Raw genomic sequence first — 18896 nt, 5'->3', positions numbered from 1 at the left:
TCTCCTGTAGATTACTTCCGTGTGCTTTGTTGCTATGTTGGGATGCTGTAGCATTGTTGCTTGTTGCATTTTAAGTGCTATCTTGCTGTTATCGCAGATTAGTGTCATTCTTGTTTTGCTTGCCATTTGCAAACCGTGCATCCGATTCCGGTGATCTTTATATCGATTTCGACCGAAATCACCTCATCTTTCCAGTGGGATGCTTGGATTGCCAAGTTACTTCCATGTTCGTCTTTTTCCTTCCGGATCACGCATACGCATCGCATATCATATCTGGCATATCATACATGTTTTGCATCATGTTGCTTGTGCATTTCTCGTTGTTGATTGTGGTTCCGTTTGTTTGTGTTCTTGTCTTGGGTAGAGCCGGGAGACGAGTTCGTGAACGAGGAACCTATCGAGTACGCTTACGAGGATCAAGCTTTCGACAACTCTGAGAATCTTGCAGGCAAGATGACCACCCCTCGAAATCACTTCTATCTTTGCTTTGCTAGTTGTTCGCTCTATTGCCATGCTCCGCTACCTATCTTTTGCTATATCATGTCTCCCATTTTAGCCATGTCAGCCCTAACCATCCTTTCCTAGCAAACCGTTGTTTGGCTAAGTTACCGCTTTTGCTCAGCCCCTCTTATAGCGTTGCTAGTTGCAGGTGAAGTTGAAGTTTGTTCCATGTCGGAACATGGTTTTGTTGGGATATCACAATATCTTTTATTTAATTAATGCATCTATATATTTTGGTAAAGGGTGGAAGGCTCGGCCTTATGCCAGGTGTTTTGTTCCACTCTTGCCGCCCTAGTTACTGTTATACCGGGATTATGTTCCTTGAGTTTGCGTTCCTTACACGGTCGGGTGATTTATGGGACCCCCTTGACAGTTCGCCTTGAATAAAACTCCTCCAGCAAGGCCCAACCTTGGTTTTACCATTTGCTACCTAAACCTTTTCCCCCGGGTTTTCGCGAGCCCGAGGGTCATCTTATTTTAACCCCCCCGGGCCAGTGCTCCTTCGAGTGTTGGTCCGAACTGAGCAGACTGCGGGGCCCCCTCCTGGAAACTCGAGGTCTGGTCTTACTCGTAGGATGTCTCATCCGGTGTGCCCTGAGAACGAGATATGTGCAGCTCCTATCGGGATTTATCGGCACATTCGGGTGGCTTTGCTGGTCTTGTTTTACCATTGTCGAGATGTCTTGTAAACCGGGATTCCGAGACTGATCGGGTCTTTCCGGGAGAAGGTTTATCCTTCGTTGACCGTGAGAGCTTATGATGGGCTAAGTTGGGACACCCCTGCAGGGTATTATCTTTCGAAAGCCGTGCCCGCGGTTACGAGGCAGATGGGAATTTGTTAATGTCCGGATGTAGATAACTTGTCACTTGACCCAATTAAAACTCATCAACTGCGTGTGTAGCCGTGATGGTCTCTTCTCGGCGGAGTCCGGGAAGTGAACACGGTCTGTGTTATGTATGACGTAAGTAGGTGTTCAGGACCTCTTCTTGGTCATTGCTAGATGACGTCCGTTCCATTGCTTCTCTTCTCGCTCTCTTTTGCACAAGTTAGCCACCATATATGCTTTTGCCGCTGCAGCTCCACCTCCTTGCACCTCTTTGTCCTATAAGCTTAAATAGTCTTGATCTCGCGGGTGTGAGATTGCTGAGTCCCCGTGACTCACAGATACTTCCAACACCAGTTGCAGGTGCCGACGATGCCAGTGCAGATGATGGCGTCGATCTCAAGTGGGAGTTCGACGAGGAACGTGGTCGTTACTATGTGTCTTTTCCTGATGATCAGTAGTGGAGCCCAGTTGGGACGATCGGGGATCTAGCATTTGGGGTTGTCTTATTTTCATCTGATTTTTGACCGTAGTCGGTCTATATGATTGTATTTTGGATGATGTATGATGATATTCTCGTATTGTGTGAAGTGGCGATTGTAAGCCAACTCTTTATCCCATTCTTGTTCATTACATGGGATTGTGTGAAGATGACCCTTCTTGCGACAAAACCACTATGCGGTTATGCCTCTAAGTCGTGCCTCGACACGTGGGAGATATAGCCGCATCGTGGGCGTTACAGAATCGCTCGAACCAGGAAGCGAACGAGACCAGAGAGATCGACTGCAGCCAGTGGGGAAGGGGGCGGTGACGACCTGGAGGAGACCCGGTGCCGGACCAGGAGGCGGCCGGACCGGGCGACAGCGGCAGCGGCTGGACCAGGCGGCGGCTAGTCTAGGCGGTCTCAACGCAGCAGCGGCAGCGGCCGAACTGGGCGGCGGCGATGGCCGAATGGAGCTGGAACGGAGAGGAGATCAGCGGGAGAGGTAGCAGCTAGGAGCAGCAACCAACAAGGCCAAGTACGGCCGGCCTCGGGCTGTAACGGGAGCTGAGAGGAGCGACGAGATGGAGTCGAGCAGCGAGAGCAATGGTCCTGACGGGGACGAATCGAAGCAGAGGACGGCCGGAGACTAGGACGGAGGCTAGCAGCGGCGGCGACTAGAATGGAGCACGCACGGAGTTGCATCGTGCGGGAGAGGGGCTAACCTAGCATCTGATACCATGTTAGATAAGTGAGCAACTGATCTTTACTGAGGAGCCAAAAACCATTACATATACATGTGTGGCAAATTGCAAGAAAACCCTTATACAATGGGATGTACCGAAACGGGACTATACACATCTAACAAATACAATATATAAACCTCTAAAAAGAATAATGATAAATACAATATATATTTTTTCCCCTCGCTGTCTGGGCTGCGGCTCCGGCTGCGAACCTCACGAGTCCATATCGGCGGCCATACGCCCATACCCATCCATCCAATCTTCTTGCCCCGCCTGCTTAAAAAAGACAAACTGCTTTGCATTCGTTGACCTGCAACTGCAAGCTCCGCTTTCCAATCCCTGCTCTTGCCCTCCGTTTCTTCATCCCAGCTCTTGCAGCAGAGGCGGCCAATGGCGCAGGACGACCCGGTTGTCTCTGCGCAGTGGCTGCAGCAGCACCTAGGGCAGCCCGATATCAAGGTGAAAGAATCTCTCATCTGCCTCACGTTTTCCCTTTCGATTCCGGGGGATATATTACCTCCCTTTTTTGCCAGCGTTTCAGAAGCATGTTCTTGATTTCTCATTATCCAGTTTATTATCTCCATCATGTGGATGACACTTTAGTGATTGCTATCAGAAGCAACTTAGACTTAATTAGTACTCCCTCCGTTCACAAATGTAAGATGTCTTGGATATTTCAATACGGACTACATACAGACTGAAATGAGTGTATATACATCTGATTCACAAACAAATTAGTATAACATCTTATATTTGTGAACGGAGGACGTATTTACCAATGTTATTCTGCTCCCTGTCATGTTGTTTTCCTGTTGTTATTATTGTGTCCAAGAAAGTGTTAAGGGGCCACAGGAACCTGTGCTGTTTTTTACATTTGACTGCTTGGTTTAGATACTGGATGCTTCCTGGTACATGCCACACGAGAGCAGGGACGCATGGCAAGAATACCAGGTTTCTTTCTGGACCAGCTTTGCTGTAAACTGTTCACCCCTTTTGTGCCAATGTTTCTCCCGGCTAAGATGTTCAGATATGCTCAGGTGGCCCATATTCCTGGCGCGCTCTACTTCGACATCGATGGAATTTCTGATCGGACGACTCATGTGAGAAATGCCTCCAGATATTAATCCCCTTGTCGTTTGCGCCATTGTTTGAATCAGCGGTTTCTTGGAGCTTTGGCAGTTGGCCTGCTGCAATGGTTTTCTGTGTTCAGCCTTTCACTGTATGCCTAAGAAAATAGATGTGTGACTTACTTTTACTGGATGCAATTGTTTTCAGTTGCCACACATGCTGCCATTGGAAGAGGCATTCGCAGCAGCGGTTTCTGCACTTGGTATCAGTAACCATGATAAAGTCATTGTTTATGATGGGAAGGGGTTCTACAGCGCGCCTCGTGTTTGGTGGTAAGCAGCGCACTGCTTGGGTTGAGTTCAACAGAATGTCAAAATCAACTTTCTTGCTAATGCACAAAGAGCGATATATAAGATGTTCAAATTCATGTTGATATACTAGTATTTTTCTTCCTTTTATTTATTGCATGTAAAGGTACCTTCTTACTCTTTTGCAGTATCTCACATCTATACACGTTGGTTACTTTATCAACCCGATATACTCCCTCCGTTTCTAAATATAAGCCTTTTTAGATATTTCAATACGAACTACATACGGATGTATATAGACGTATTTTAGAGTGTAGATTCACTCATTTTGCTCTGTATGTAGTCCACATTGGAATCTCTAAAAAGCATTATATTTAGGAATGGAGGGAGTACTAATGATGGCTCACTCCAAGTACTAATTAAAGCTCTGGTCATGAGATAAAAAGGATGAATTTTGCATGCCATGAAGATACAGTGTTACGGTTTCAGATTATGGGGAAAGGGTATTGTGCCTCGAACTTAAATGCTACAATGTCATGGTTTTATCCATTTTGGTGTGTTCGGAAAGCAAAATGAATCAGTCTGCATATTCAACAAAGGATTAACCGCATGAACGAATAAATCCAGACACACACTGCTCTGTAGCTCTTTGTCTTGCCTTTTTGTGCACAAGACATTGAGTTTGCACCCCCCCCCCCTATTCTGTTGTACCCACCCTTCCTATCAATGAAAGGATACACACTCTAGCGTATTCACGAAAAAAAAGACACGCGCTTTAAAGTTTACCTGCAAACATGCCGCACGTTATTCTCTGCCTTATTTAAGTAACATTTTCTACCTCTATATGCAAAATTTGATGAATTTTATGCATACCGTGTCAACTAAAAGGATGTTCAGAATCCTTGGACATGATAAAGTTTGGGTCTTAGATGGAGGTTTCCCTCAGTGGCAAGCTTCTGGATTCAATATTGGAAGCAGCTGCCCTGATGATGCAGTTCTGAAATCCAAAGCTGCTAATATTGCTGTTGAAACAGCTTATAATGGTGAATTGGTAAGATATCTCTTAAGATGGTATTGCTATCTTACTGCCAACCCTTTTTCTTACCCAGTAATCACGGTGTCATTTTTTGCAGGCAAATGCTGCCACATTTCAGACAGAGTTTCGACATCAGCTATTGTGGACACTAGAAAAGGTCATCTCTCTATCTTAACTGAAAACCTAAGTCACTTCGTTTTACCTGAAAACTTTCTTGCATTCATATAGATACCTGAAAACCTAAGATCATGAATTGACTCACATCAGTGTTAGTTGGGATTGTTCGTATCTCATGATCTTTCTTTTAACTATCCTGAAAATATTTTACCTCGTTTAAAATTTAAAATAATATGAAGATGGTGTAACTCAGTGACACACCAGATTCTTGATTATCCACATGTATGTTGAGCCGTTCTGTCTGTGTAACAGGTCAAACACAATGTAGCTGCTAAGGCTCACCAAGTAGTTGATGCCCGAGTAAAGGGCAGGTAACATCTTTCTTTCTTTTAACTATTTGCTAGCTTAGGCTTTTTTTCAGCTGTAGAATTTTGCACCATCTTAGCTTTCTCCATCTAAGACAAAACCACACGCGTTTTGGCGCGTGTTTCGAGAAAAAAAATGTAGCTTCTTAGTCTCACCAACTAGTTGATGCCCGGTCAAAGGGCAGGTAAAATCTCTTAACTTCCGATATGTGATTATTCCGATTGGAAGATCTGATTATTGAAGCTCTGATCATAGTTAATGTAGCATAGAACTTTCTTGTAATAATGAAGTTAAAAGATTTCCTTTAATATGAAAAGGTTGATATTTGTGTTTCATACAGATAGTGTGGTTCATCTCACTGTTGTATGAAAGGTTTTTGTCTTATGCCTCTTTTTCTTCAAACCTAATGTGACTAAACATGATGACATTTGTTATTCTTGTTGATCTCCCCCAAAAGTTATCTCTAGTTTCTTATTGTTGTCATGAAACGATTTCAAATTTTCATTCGCAGATTTGATGGTGTAATGCCAGAACCAAGGGAAGGAGTTAGAAGTGGGCATATACCTGGAACTAAATGTGTTCCGTTCCCTGAGGTATAGTGCAACTACGCAATATACTTCCTCATTTCCATAATTCTTGTCGTGGTTTTAGTTCAAATTTGAACTAAAACCACGACAAGAATTATGGAACGGAGGAGTATCACATAATACTTGGATAAACTCATAACCACAAATACCGAAGAAATTGACACTGTTTGGTATTCTCCCAGATGTCTGATGGTGCACAAACGCTCCTCCCTGCAGATGAGCTATCTAAAAAGTTCGAGCAAGCAGGTCTGCATTCCGTTTCATCTAACAGTTCTATCTGGAACTCATATTTTACCCATGGCCTTTACTGTGCAAGAAAAGAAAATGTTTCGCGATGTATACAATACTGAAAGCAGAACAACATTGATGAACAATGCAACTATCCAGATCCTCTGACCTAAGAAGCAGAGTTTTCTTAGGGATATCAAATGTGTATCAAGTTCACCAAGCAATATCAATAATAGCACCTGGTTTGATGTTTCTTCAGGCATTTCCCTTGATGGCCCGATTGTCCTCACATGTGCATCTGGTGTAACTGCATGCATACTTGCCCTGGTCTGGAAATCTCGCATGCTCTTCTTGGATATATCTTTGAGACATTGACTCCACCAAGCAGTCTCTAACAAAATCTCTTTACAGGGGCTTTATAGAATTGGGAAGCATGACGTTCCGGTTTACGACGGATCTTGGACAGAATGGGAAGCGCTGCCAGATAATGATTACCCAATAGTTACTTCCACTGGCTCTTAAATCGATCATTCTGAGGTGATGAATGCAGCTGTCACATCCTGTGGCATTCAGCGCAGATTGTGAGCGCAATGATATTTCTCTGTGGCAAGCTTTGTACCAAAGTCAATACAAAGGTTATAGGAAAAATAAAATACAGTACCATTGATGTTATAGGAAAGTGTCAACATTAAGTTTATATTGATGTTGTACTTAACGCTATTATTGAAGAAATCGTGACTTGAAAACAACAATAAGTTTGTATTTTATATGCAGTAGTGCAGCCAAATGAGTTGTGCACCAGCAAGTGCGGAGTGATTGATCAAAATTTCAACCTGTGCAAATTTATTTTGTAGCCCAAGGAAATCAAATCAAACATTTAAAAAGGTCCGCTCTGTGACCATGAGGATGAAACCATCTCACATTTGCTCACTGGCTGCATTTAAGGGTCTCTGAATACAATCCTAAGCTATTCGTGACTACTTTGAAAACAGTGTGCTTAGTATACTTGTGTGTCGGTAACAACTGCTGAGTCTGTGAAATTTATTGTAAAATAACTTCGAGCGCAGTTTTTGTGGAGGTTGAACTTGTGCTTCCTTTGTTAAACAAACATAAACAATTGAAATGCACCACATCATAGTTGAACTACAAGCTAAATAAAGTTCATCCAATCCATCAAACAACTAAACGTAACCATAATTTGTGCCAAAAGCCCGAATAAACTAATTCATTCCAAAAAAACCACCAAACACATGATGGACCAAAGCCATCATAGTTCACAAGGGTTGCACGCACTCACACCATCATCGTCGGCGCCACCATTGCCGCCGCCACCACCACTACCAAACTTAGCCAAGATGTCCCGACGAGTTAACTCCCAATATTATCTTGCCTTCTTGTCCATCTTCCTAGGATCCATGAACATAATAGCATGTTTCTCGACGACCCTCTTGTCTCCTTGCTCCTCAGCCTCCAATGCAAGGCTTTGTTAATCCCAAGTTTTTTTCCTCGGTCTCCAATGCAAGCCTTTGCACCTCAAGTTCAAATCTTTTTCTTCCACTAACACCTTTCTCTCCACGGTCGTCGGTCGTCGGCTTTGCCTTCCACTTCTCCTCCTCCATCATCTTCATCTCATAGAAACAAGCCATCTTCTCCTCCTTCGGATTGATCGCCAATGCCCTCTTCACCCCCACCATCACAATCAACTCTTCCTTGTATGCTTCAACACCATGCTTCTTGGCTAGCTTTGCATTTTTTGTTTCATCCGGTCGGCCTTGAGGATTGATGGGTTCTCTATCAAGTCATCATCATCATTAACTTGGGTGTTGAGCCTTCGCCTCTTTTGTGTTGTTTCAAAGTTCCTTCTTGCCCACTTCTCATTTCCAACAAGCTCCTTGTAGCAATGATGCAAAAGTGAAGGCTTTGCTGCAGTTTTCTCTTGTTTATTTCCTTGTAAAGAGCTTGAATGATGGGCTCATACTCATCAACTCATGCTTTTGGGGATTCCACTTGGCAGCGCAAGGTTGACTTCTCTCCAACAATGAGTGAGAGACCAGATTGTGTGGTTGGAGGGAACGAACACATTGCTATTCTAGTACTCCTCGATCCTCTCCCAAAACCACTCCTTTGTTTGAGCAGCCCCGCCCAAGGCATCAAGAGAGATGTTAATCCAAGCTTCACACAAAACTTTATCTTCCTCGTTGTTGTAGTTGTGCGACCGACTCCTCCTTTTCAATGTTTGGGCGTCCGACCCGTCCACCTCCTCAATCTTCTCCACCATCTCGACATTTCTCGTCATCAGATGGGTATATGACATGGACATTACAATGTCGTCGAGGCCAAGTGTGTGGCTTGCGTTCAATTGTTCCATGAGACCGTCTGTATCACCATCGAATTGCTTGCTACAAAAGCAAAAATTGATCAAATGCAAAACAAAAAGAAAGAAAAAAAAGTAAAAAGAGAAACTTGCGGGCATTTCCTCGAGCACGTCGACCTCGTTCCTTCTCTCGTCTGATCTAGCTCCTCTCTGGTCAAGAGAGGTGGACGGGGTGGCGGCGCGGCTTCATGAGGCCAAGGGGTAGGCGTCGACGTCGCGGAAGGCCGAGGGGAAGGCGTCAGGGCAACCAAAACCTTCTTCTTCTCCGCCGCAGCCGTCTTGTCCGCCGCCTTGGCCGATGGTCTCATTCCTCAGCCAGTTGGGCCAAGGGTGGTCAGGTGGTGGCGACTGAGTGAGCGGTGACCACTGCCGGCGATCGAGAGCTCTCATTGGTGTTCTTGCCCTGGAGCCGCCATTTGGGTCCTTGTGGCGCAAAATTCATGGCCGGCGGTGGGTCTCTAGCGGCGGCGAGGGGTGCATCAGGGGTTTTGCTATCCATTCTGGCGGTCATCTAATTTTTTGAAGCATTGATTGTTTTCTTTTGCCCAGAACATTAGAAATGTTCATTCAAAAATTTGTATGTATGTAGACAATTCGCGAATGTTTGTTATTGTAAAAATTAAGATTTTTTCATATTTTAAATGAATTTTTTTCTTTTGATTTTACTGCAAATGACTACATGAGGGAGCATTTGATCTCGCAAGTAAAAACACATGTTCGTTTCAACCACGGTTCTGAAATTTGTCGTTTAGAGCGTGTTGTCTAAAGTGAAGCCGAATCGCACTCTCGCTTATATTTTTTGTTGTGAGAACTCAGTCAATAAAGTTAAAAAAAATCATAACTGGTCAACCAGCATCATCAATTTAGAATTCCCTCAAAAAATAATTTTAAATTTCGAATAATGATATACTTTCTCTCTCGCTGAGATTTGCGAGCTTGTGCTGCTGCAGATACGATGGCTTGTGTACGATTTCAATACGATACAAAATAGTGTCCATCGCTCACATCTCTCCGTCTCCTGTAGGCTGGAGCCACCGATTGGAGGGTCGTACGAAAATCGTACTGTACAAGGAACAATCGTATGAGAGTAATTTCGAGTCCAAATCGGCTCCGGCGGCCGTATCTCCATCTCCACCCTTGCTGGGAACACAAATCCTCGACACAACCAAGGCGATCCCCAATCTTCTTGCCCCCCTGCCGTTAAAGAAAAATTACTTCTTCGCTTTGCGTTCGTTGACCTGCAAGCTCCGCTCTCCAATCTCTATCTCTCTGCTCTTGCGGCAGGCAGCACGGCGGCCAATGGCGCAGGACGATCCGGTTGTTTCTGCGCAATGGCTGCAGCAGCACCTAGGGCAGCTTGATATCAAGGTGAAATAATCTCTCATCTGCTCTTTCCGCCCCCCCCCCCCCCCCCCCCCCCTCTCTCTGTTCTGGAAGAAATAGCTACTGTACCTCCTTTCTTTGGCAGCAGTTCAGTAGTCTGCTCTTGATTTCTCATCATCCAGTCTATCCCCATTGTGTGGAGGACACTTTACAGTGTTATTTCACTCCCTGTCATGCTGTATTTCTATTACCTGTGTTGTTTTTAACATTGGACTACTCTGTTTTAGGTATTGGATGCTTCCTGGTACATGCCACAAGAGAGCAGGGACCCATGGCAAGAATACCAGGTTTCTTTCTGGAACAGCTGTAATGTTCATTGTTCCTCCCCTTTTGTGGCAATGTTTCTCCCAGCTAAGATATTTGCATATGATCAGGTGGCCCATATTCCTGGTGCGCTGTTCTTCGACATCGATGGAATCGTCAATCGGGCGACTGATGTGAGAAATGCTTCCAGATTTTAATTCATTTCTTGTTTGCGTGATCGTTTGACTCAAGTAAATAAGAACCAACAGTTTCTCGGAGCTATGGCAAATTTGGCAATTGACCTAACACAATGATTTTTTTGTCTTCCGTCTTTCACTGTATGCATATCAGCTTATGGATATAGGCATTTGACTTATTTTTGCTGGATGCAATTATTTCAGTTGCCACACATGCTGCCATCAGAAGAGGCTTTTGCAGCAGCAGTTTCCGCACTTGGTATCAATAACCATGATAAAGTTGTTGTTTATGATGGAAAGGGCTTCTTCAGTGCGCCTCGTGTTTGGTGGTAAGCAGAACGCTGCTTTAGTTGACTTTAACTAAATGAAAAAATCGACCAAAGTTGCTAGTGCACAGAGAGTTAAGCTGTTGATATATAAGATGTTCAAAATCAAGTTGATATATTAATTTTCTTGTTTTTACTACATGCAAAGGTACATTCTTACTCTTTTGCATAACCTCACATATATACAAGTTGATAGAGCTAACTACTTTATCAACCCGAGAGTCTAATTAACTTACTTCAAGCACTAAAGCTTTGACCATGAGATTAAAAAAAAGTGAAGTTCGCATGCAATAGGAAGACATGATACATAGTTTTTGATTATGGTGAATACAATGCCTCAAATTTAAAGGCTACAATGTCATGGGTGTATCTATTTTGGTGTGTTGCACAAGGTAAATTGAATCTGTCTCCATTCAACAAAAGGTTAACTGCATGAATGAATAAACACAGACAGACTCAAAGTTTACCTGGCAAATGCCTGACGTCATTCTCTGCCTTATTGTTCAACCTCTATATGCAAAAACTGATGAGTTTTATGCATCCTGCATCAACTAAAAGGATGTTCAGAGTTCTTGGACATGATAAAGTTTGGGTCTTAGATGGAGGTTTCCCTCAGTGGCAAGCTTCTGGATTCAACATTGCAAGCAGCTGCCCTGATGATGCAGTTCTGAAATCCAAAGCGGCAAATAGTGCTGTTGAAACAGCTTATAATGGTAAATTGGTAAGATATCTCTTAAGATGGCATGACTGTCGTACTGTCAATTCCTTTTTCTTATCAAGTAATTATGGTTTCAATTTTTGCAGGCAAATGCTGCCACATTTCAAACAGAGTTTCGACCTCAGCTATTCTGGACACTAGAAAAGGTTACCTCTCCATCTTAACTGAAAACCTAAGTCACTTCGTTTTACCTGAAAACTTTCTCGCATCCATATTGATACAGATATATGATAAATCGGATCAATGAATTGGTTCACATCAGTCTTAGTCGGGGCTTGTTTGTATCTCATGATATTTTTTTAAACTATTCCAAAAGGATTTTACCTTCTGTAAAACAAAAAAAATATGAAGATGATATGACTCAGGGACACACCAGTATCTTGATTATCCACACGTATGTTGAGCCATTCTGTCTGTGTAACAGGTCAAACAAAATGTAGCTGCTAAGGCTCATCAAGTAGTTGATGCCCGAGCAAAGGGCAGGTAACATCTTTCTTTTAATTATTTGCTAGCTTAGGCTTTTTCTCAGCTATAAAATGTTGCGCCATCTTGCTTTCTCTATCTAAGGCAAAAACAACGCGTGTTCGAGAAAAAATAGCTGCCCGATCAAAGGGCAGGTAAAATCTCTGAACTTTAAATTTGTGATTATCCTGATTAGAAGAGCTAATTATTGAAGCTCTGATCATAATTAATGTAGCATAGAACTTTCTTGCAATAACGAAGTTAAAAGGTTTCCTTTATAATATGAAAACGTTGATGATGATGGTATTTGTGGTTCACACAGATATTATGGTTCATCTCACTGTTGTATTAAAGGTTTTTGTCTTATGTCTCTTTATCTTCAAAACTTAATGTGACTAAATCTGATGACATTTATTATTCTTTGATTTCTTGTCAATCTCCCCTAAAAGATATCCCAGTTTCTTATTGTTGTCATGAAACGACTTTAAATTTTCATTCGCAGATTTGATGGTGTAATGCCAGAACCAAGGGAAGGAGTAAGAAGTGGGCATATACCTGGAACTAAATGTGTTCCGTTCCCTGAGGTGGGTATAGTGCAACTATGCCATATGTCACATATACTTGGATAATCACAAATACCAAAGAAATTGACACTGTTTGATCTTCTCCCAGATGTTTGATGGTGCACAAACGCTCCTCCCTGCAGATGAGCTATCGAAAAAGTTTGAGCAAGAAGGTCTGCATTCCGTTTGATTAACAGTTCTAGTCCGAAACTCGTAGTTTACCCATGGCCTTTAGCTCTTTAGTATGCAAGAAAAAAAATCTTTCGCAATCTATACAATACTGAAAGCAGAACAACATTTGATTCTCTGACCTAAGGAGCAGAATCTTCTTAGAGATGCCATATGTGTACATCAAGTTCACCAAGCAATAGCAATAATAGCATCTTGTTTGATGTTTCTTCAGGCATTTTGCTTGATCACCCGATTGTCGTCACATGTGGATCTGGTGTAACTGCCTGCATACTTGCCCTGGTCTGGAAATCTTGCATGCTCTTCTTGGATATATCTTTTGAGACACTGACCCTGCCCAGCAGTCTCTAACAATATCTCTTTACAGGGCTTCTATAGAATTGGTAAGCATGATGTTCCAGTTTACGACGGATCTTGGACAGAATGGGAAGCGCAGCCCGATGATGATTACCCAAAAGTTGCTTCAACTGCCCCTTAAGTCAACCATTCTGTAGTGATGAATGCAGCTGTTGCATTCTGCAGCATTCAACCCAGATTGTCAGCACAATGATACTTCTCTGTGGCAAGCTTTGCACGAAGTCGCCACAAAAGGTTATAGGGAAAAGAGAAATACCTTTTGTACAATGGCCAATGGCTGTAGGCCGATAATGGGGAAATCCTGCGCCAATTTTTGTGAGCGTCAACATTAATTTTATAATGATGTTGTACTTAACAAAATCTTGACTTGAAAACAAGATTATTCGTCTGAATTGGTTATGTTTTGGAGTTGATTGTCTGAATTTATGAGACAATCTCACATCTGCTAACCGGCTGCATTTTCTGGAGGTAGGTATGGCATCGTGTCATATCGTTCTGCAGCCTTCAGGCACTATGTCCACAGCGAACATAGGAATTCAGATCCTGGTTTCAGGCCGCGGGCAGAACCTTCAGCCTGTACAGCTTGCTTCTCTTCACATTTGTTCTTTGTCGGCCTTTTCTTTTTCTGTTTTTCTCGGATAGCCGACATTTTGCTTTCTTGTTTTGATATTTCGGGGTGGTGTTGTTTGGATCTTTCTTCATCTTGACGTCTTTCTTCAAATGCAAAATGATAGGCATTTGGCTGCGTGTTCAGGAAAAAAGAAAAACACCTTGAAGCTGACAGTTTGGAAACTGAGCACTATGCATACTTTGTAAAGAGAAATTAAAGCATTGCTCATAATGGTTCCTCGTCCAAATATAACCACATCAAACTCCAATACAAATATTTGTTGCCATGTACTGTCCTTTATATTAAAGAATGACACTGGCATTCCAAACTTGCTCTATGTGAGAACATCCGATGAATGAGTTGAGATTATGTATGCAGCGCTTTGTGATACTTCTACCTGTCGGGGAAGTTAATTATGTATGCAGCGCACACGGCTTGGACGGATAATGTCACGAGTTACACGTGACAGGGGTTTCTAACCGTTACGATGCATACATTTTTCTGTACAAATCGTTGTTGCTGATGCTTAACACGTACACATACTGTGATCCACCCGCCTGTGATAACAAGTACTAGTACTAGTGGAGATCGCTATCTATCCAATGTCATCAGTCTATTTTAGCAAGTCGTGCTGTCAACTTTCATATATGTTCGAAGGAGTGACACCCGACGTCCCTGAACTTCGTTCTGGACAGTTTACTTCTCTTCACAGTTGTTCTTTGTTGGCTTATTTCTGTTTTTCCTCGGATAGCACATATTTTGCTTTCTTGTTTTGAGTTTTCCTCTCTGGTTGTGTTGTTTGGGTCTTGTATCGTCTCGACTTTCTCTTCTAATGCAAAATGCTAGACATTTGGCTGCGTGTTCGGGAAAAGAAATACCTTGAAGTTGATAACTTGGAAATTGAGCACTATGCATATTTTGTGAAGAGAAATTAAAACAACGGTAATTTTTGTAATTGTTCGTCAACCAAATATAACTACATCAAACTCCAATACAAATATCTGTTGGCATGTATTGTTCTTTACAAAAAATAATAATGACATGTTGACATTTCAAACTTGATATATGTGAGAACAACTGTTGAATGAGTTGAGATTGGGCTACACACGTTCTTTTGTGACTGTGAGCAACTAACTAAAGAGCGCTCCTTCGAAAGCCCCCTAAGAATCACTTGAGGTGGGCCGAGAGCGCACTACTTGGCGCTCTCAACCGCCGCCACGTGTCGCACTCTGGGCGTCTCCTTCGATTTTTTTTTGTTTTTTCGCATGCGTTTTCAGCTTTTTAGATGGTTCCTTTTGTTTTTCCCAGCTTTTCGGGTTTCCACCAGTCTTTCTTAGCTTTTGAACAAAAGGAAAAATGCGCGAAAAATCTGTTTTTTTTGCTTCCGTGAGGGGCACGGTCAAAAAAACGCGTTCTTTTTTTCCTTCCATGAGAAACACGGGTTTGCTTCCACGAGAGGCATGGATTTGCTTCCGCGAGAGGCACGGCCGTACATCTCGAAAATGAAAAACAAAACACGTTTTCTTTCTTTTGTTCCGCGAGAGGCATGGGTTTGCTTCTGCGAGAGGCACGGATTTGCTTCCGCAAGAGGCACGACCGTGCCTCTCAGAAACGGAAAAAATGTGTTTTCTTTTTTTTTTCTTTCGCGAGTGGCACGGGCTTACTTCTCGTGGAGTAGATATGATTTTGCGAGAGGCGCAATCGTGCCTCTTTGGAAAGGAAAAAAAGTGCTCCCCTTTCGGTTTTTTCTTAAAAAAAAAATCAAAACTATCAACATGGGATTTAATTTTGAAGATCTCGACGCAAGAAACCCAATAGTGAAAATGGTTCGAGATTTGGACGCACGGTTTAAAGTTTTTTTTAAATAAACGGATCTACGAGAAAAAAGGGAAAACTCCCAGGTTGCGATAAGTGACGCACTAGTGGAGTGACCTTTGCAAAAATAGACGATGTAGATGCAAAAGTAACCAACTTTTGCATCTTCAAGGCCCCAAAACCCCTCTTCAACAGATGATGTAGATGCAAAAAAATTACGTCTCCGCTTCCCGGAGATGTAAAATGCAACACCTCGAGATGCAAATTTGCATCTCCACCTACAGGAGATGTAAAATCGGCGGCCGCGCACCAATCGCCCAACTGCCTTCATTTTCTTTCCACCCGACCGCCTTCCGCCTGCCCGCGTCTCACCCGCGGCCCGCAGCCGCCATGGCCGACGCCAATGACCCCGTCGCCTTCTCCGACGCGTCCGCCGGTGGTCTAACCTACATCGCCGCAGTCGCCGTCTCCGCGACCACTTTCCCCAATCCGGCCTCTGCCTCCATGCCGCGCCCACTTTTGCCCCACCCCGACCAATCGTCGTCGCGGCTGAGCCACTAGCGAAGAAGAAGTGGGCCGCCAAGCCCTGCGGTGGAGGCGTGAAGCGGCCGGCGGCACCGGGGCGCAACCCAGCGTCGAACCAAAGTCGGGCAACCAAGAATTTGAGGCAGGACGCGGCTGTGTCGGCCGATTAGTAGCTGCCCGCGGTCTTGGCGTCCTCCTCCGGCCAAGGAGCCGCTCCTCCACCTCCACCGCCGCCATCGCCGGCCATGGACGAAGATGTGGCCACGTCGACGACAACTGCATCCAACGTGTTCGACGATATGTGGCTTCGATGTCAACATGAGCGGAATGGGAGGTGGCTTCGGCGGCAACATGAGTGGCATGGGAGGTGGCTTTGGCGGCAACATGGGCATGGGAGGTGTCAATGAGGTGCTTTCGGTGGAGTTCGCGGCAACGAGACTTCAACTCATGAAAACATCGACAAAGAAGCCATTGATGATGATCATCATACCACCGTCAACAATGTCGCTAGTGACAAGGGAGAGGACGAAAATTGAGTGATATGGCTGATGTTTATGTGCATTTTAATTTGTTGGACCAAGAGCTTTGTTTGAGATAATGCACTTTTGGTTGTAGGATTTCAAATTTTGATTGATATGATGCATTTTTATGCTATTTGAATGTTCAAATGCGGTTGTACAGTAGCCGTGCAGCCGTCGACAGTTTTTTACATCTTCATTTGCATCATCTATTGGAGTTGCACTTTTACATCTTCAATATGCATCATCTGTTGAAGTTGCCTCTTTTTTTAAGATGTAAAATGCATTTTTTAGAGATGTAAATTTTTACATCTTCTGTTTTACATATCTAAATTTGCATTATCTATTGGAGATGCTCTTATCTAGTACTATGGAAGAACTGGTTTTTATCTGGACAAAGCATGCCGTGTAGTAGTAACTATCTGTCGGGAAGTTATGTATGCAATGAACACAACTTGGGCGGATATAAGGGCATCTCGAACGGCAACCCACAAATTTCCTCCCGCATCCGTCCGCGGGCAGGGGGACCAGTTCGTGGACACGGATGCGGGAGGACGTCATTCAACCATAACCGCATACATCAGGCCTTTCGGGTTTTTTTATAGTTCGCATGATCAAGTAGCCGCATGCAAATGGTACAGACGTTCAAATAACCGCATGTAGGACTATTTCAAATTTAAAAAAGTTCAAATATTACATCCCAACATTGTTGTCCCCTTCCACCGCCCACTGGTGCTCAATCAGATCTTCCTTCAGCTGCTCGTGAGTTGGTCGATGCCGAATTTGTTGATGCATTTGAATAAACTCCTCAAATGTGGCCGGATTTTAGTCCAGAAGTTGGATAGGATCACCCATGTTCTGTAATTCCAGAGCTGTGGCAGCATCATCACCCTCGTCCTCGACGATCATGTTGTGCATGACCACACAACATGTCATCACCTCCCACAAGGTTTCCGGATCCCATTGTTCAGCAGGTCCATGAACAACTGCAAAACGGGCCTACAGAACTGCAAATGCCCTCTCAACATCCTTTCTAACTGCTTCTTGTCTTTGGGCAAAGTGAGCCTTTTATGGCCAACTGGGCTTGAGATGGTGCTGACAAAGGTAGCCTGTGGAGGATAGATACCGTCAACCAGATAGTAGCCCATGTTGTACTCATGTCCATTGACAGTATAGTGGCAAGGAGGAGCTTTTCCTTCAGTCAGCCTTGCAAACAATGGCGATCGTTGTAGCACATTGATGTCATTGTGAGACCCAGGCATGCCAAAGAAAGCGTGCCAAATCCAAAGATCATGTGATGCATCTGCTTCAAGAATGATGGCGGGTTTCTTAACATGACCTTGATATTGCCCTTGTAAAGCCTTCGGGCAGTTCTTCCATTTCCAATGCATGCAGTCAAGAGATCCAAGCAAACCCGGCCACCCTTTTGCTTTTGAGATTGCTAGGAGCCTCTCGGTGTCGGCCACAGTTGGTTTTCTCGGGTACTGAGGTTCGAACACCTCGACCACGGCAGTTGCAAACCTGACAATGGCATCTCCGCATGTGCTCTTAGACATCCGTAGGTACTCGTCCCACGAATCAGCGGTCGTGCCATATGCAAGCATCCGGAGTGCGGCTGTGCACTTCTGGTAACCAGATAAGCTAATCACTCCCACGGCGTCCTTCTTTAGGATGAAGTAGTCATCATAGGACTGGACGCCATGGTACAAACGATCAAAGACCGTCTTGCGCATCTGAAAACGCCTGCGAAAATGGTCAGCGAATAGTGCATTGGAGGCAAAATAGTCGGCCATCAGTGTCAAATCCCCGCGCGCCCTGTTGCGGTTGAGCACTCGATGACCCTTGATCGAGCCCTTGAAATTGAGAACATGCTCCCCCGCACGCTCCGCGTCTTCAAGGACCACCCGCATCATCGCCATCTCATCAGAGTACTCCTCGTCCGACGAGCCGTCGGACGACTCAACATACTGCTCGTATATGTACTTCAAATCGGAATCCATTGCTAAAAAGAAGGGACAATTGTTTTCAGCTCCAGATTTTTAGCTCTGGCGATTCATCAAACAGTTGTCGGGCACGGTAGAGGATGTTACCTGGCGGGGCAGTCGGAGAACAGGGGGTTGAACGGAGACGGAGGAGAAGTGGCGGGGAGCCCTGCAGGAGCACCAGTGGTGACGGAGACGCAGATTTTCGACAGAAGTGTGGCGTGGTGGCCGGGGTGGTGGAGGGCGGCGACGGCAAGAGAGAAAGAAGGAAGGACCGAAAATAGGGAGGATGGAGTCGCTGGGTCCGGAAAGAGTTTTGGGTGGGCCTGGGTGTCGGATTCCTATGTTTCGTGTGCCCGGACTCCCGTAAAG

General features: G+C 44.2%; 3 protein-coding genes across 3 annotated transcripts; 2 read left to right on the top strand and 1 right to left on the bottom strand.

Annotated features, from left to right (window-relative positions):
* Positions 1–2730: 2730 nt before the first annotated feature.
* Positions 2731–7088, top strand: LOC109776074 (thiosulfate/3-mercaptopyruvate sulfurtransferase 1, mitochondrial). Its single transcript, XM_020334755.3, has 11 exons — positions 2731–3011; positions 3444–3503; positions 3590–3652; positions 3828–3952; positions 4817–4979; positions 5062–5121; positions 5394–5452; positions 5959–6040; positions 6217–6280; positions 6522–6589; positions 6674–7088. The coding sequence occupies exons 1-11, from the start codon at positions 2943–2945 to the stop codon at positions 6782–6784; spliced, it is 924 nt and encodes a 307-aa protein (XP_020190344.1). The 5' UTR covers positions 2731–2942; the 3' UTR covers positions 6785–7088.
* Positions 7089–9652: 2564 nt separating this feature from the next.
* LOC109776073 (thiosulfate/3-mercaptopyruvate sulfurtransferase 1, mitochondrial) lies at positions 9653–13466 on the top strand. The gene is made up of 11 exons (XM_020334754.3): positions 9653–10004; positions 10247–10306; positions 10394–10456; positions 10664–10788; positions 11344–11506; positions 11590–11649; positions 11928–11986; positions 12468–12549; positions 12638–12701; positions 12932–12999; positions 13085–13466. Exons 1-11 carry the CDS (start codon positions 9936–9938, stop codon positions 13193–13195), a joined length of 924 nt encoding a protein of 307 aa, XP_020190343.1. The 5' UTR covers positions 9653–9935; the 3' UTR covers positions 13196–13466.
* Positions 13467–17477: 4011 nt separating this feature from the next.
* On the bottom strand, positions 17478–18542 carry LOC123494472 (uncharacterized). Its single transcript, XM_045230352.1, has one exon. It carries the CDS (start codon positions 18540–18542, stop codon positions 17478–17480), a length of 1065 nt encoding a protein of 354 aa, XP_045086287.1.
* Positions 18543–18896: the final 354 nt, after the last annotated feature.

Source organism: Aegilops tauschii, chromosome 6, assembly GCF_002575655.3.
Source record: "Aegilops tauschii subsp. strangulata cultivar AL8/78 chromosome 6, Aet v6.0, whole genome shotgun sequence".
NCBI lineage: Eukaryota > Viridiplantae > Streptophyta > Magnoliopsida > Poales > Poaceae > Aegilops > Aegilops tauschii.
The sequence above is the reverse complement of the archived record's forward strand: the minus strand, read 5'-3'. Positions and strand labels throughout refer to the sequence as shown.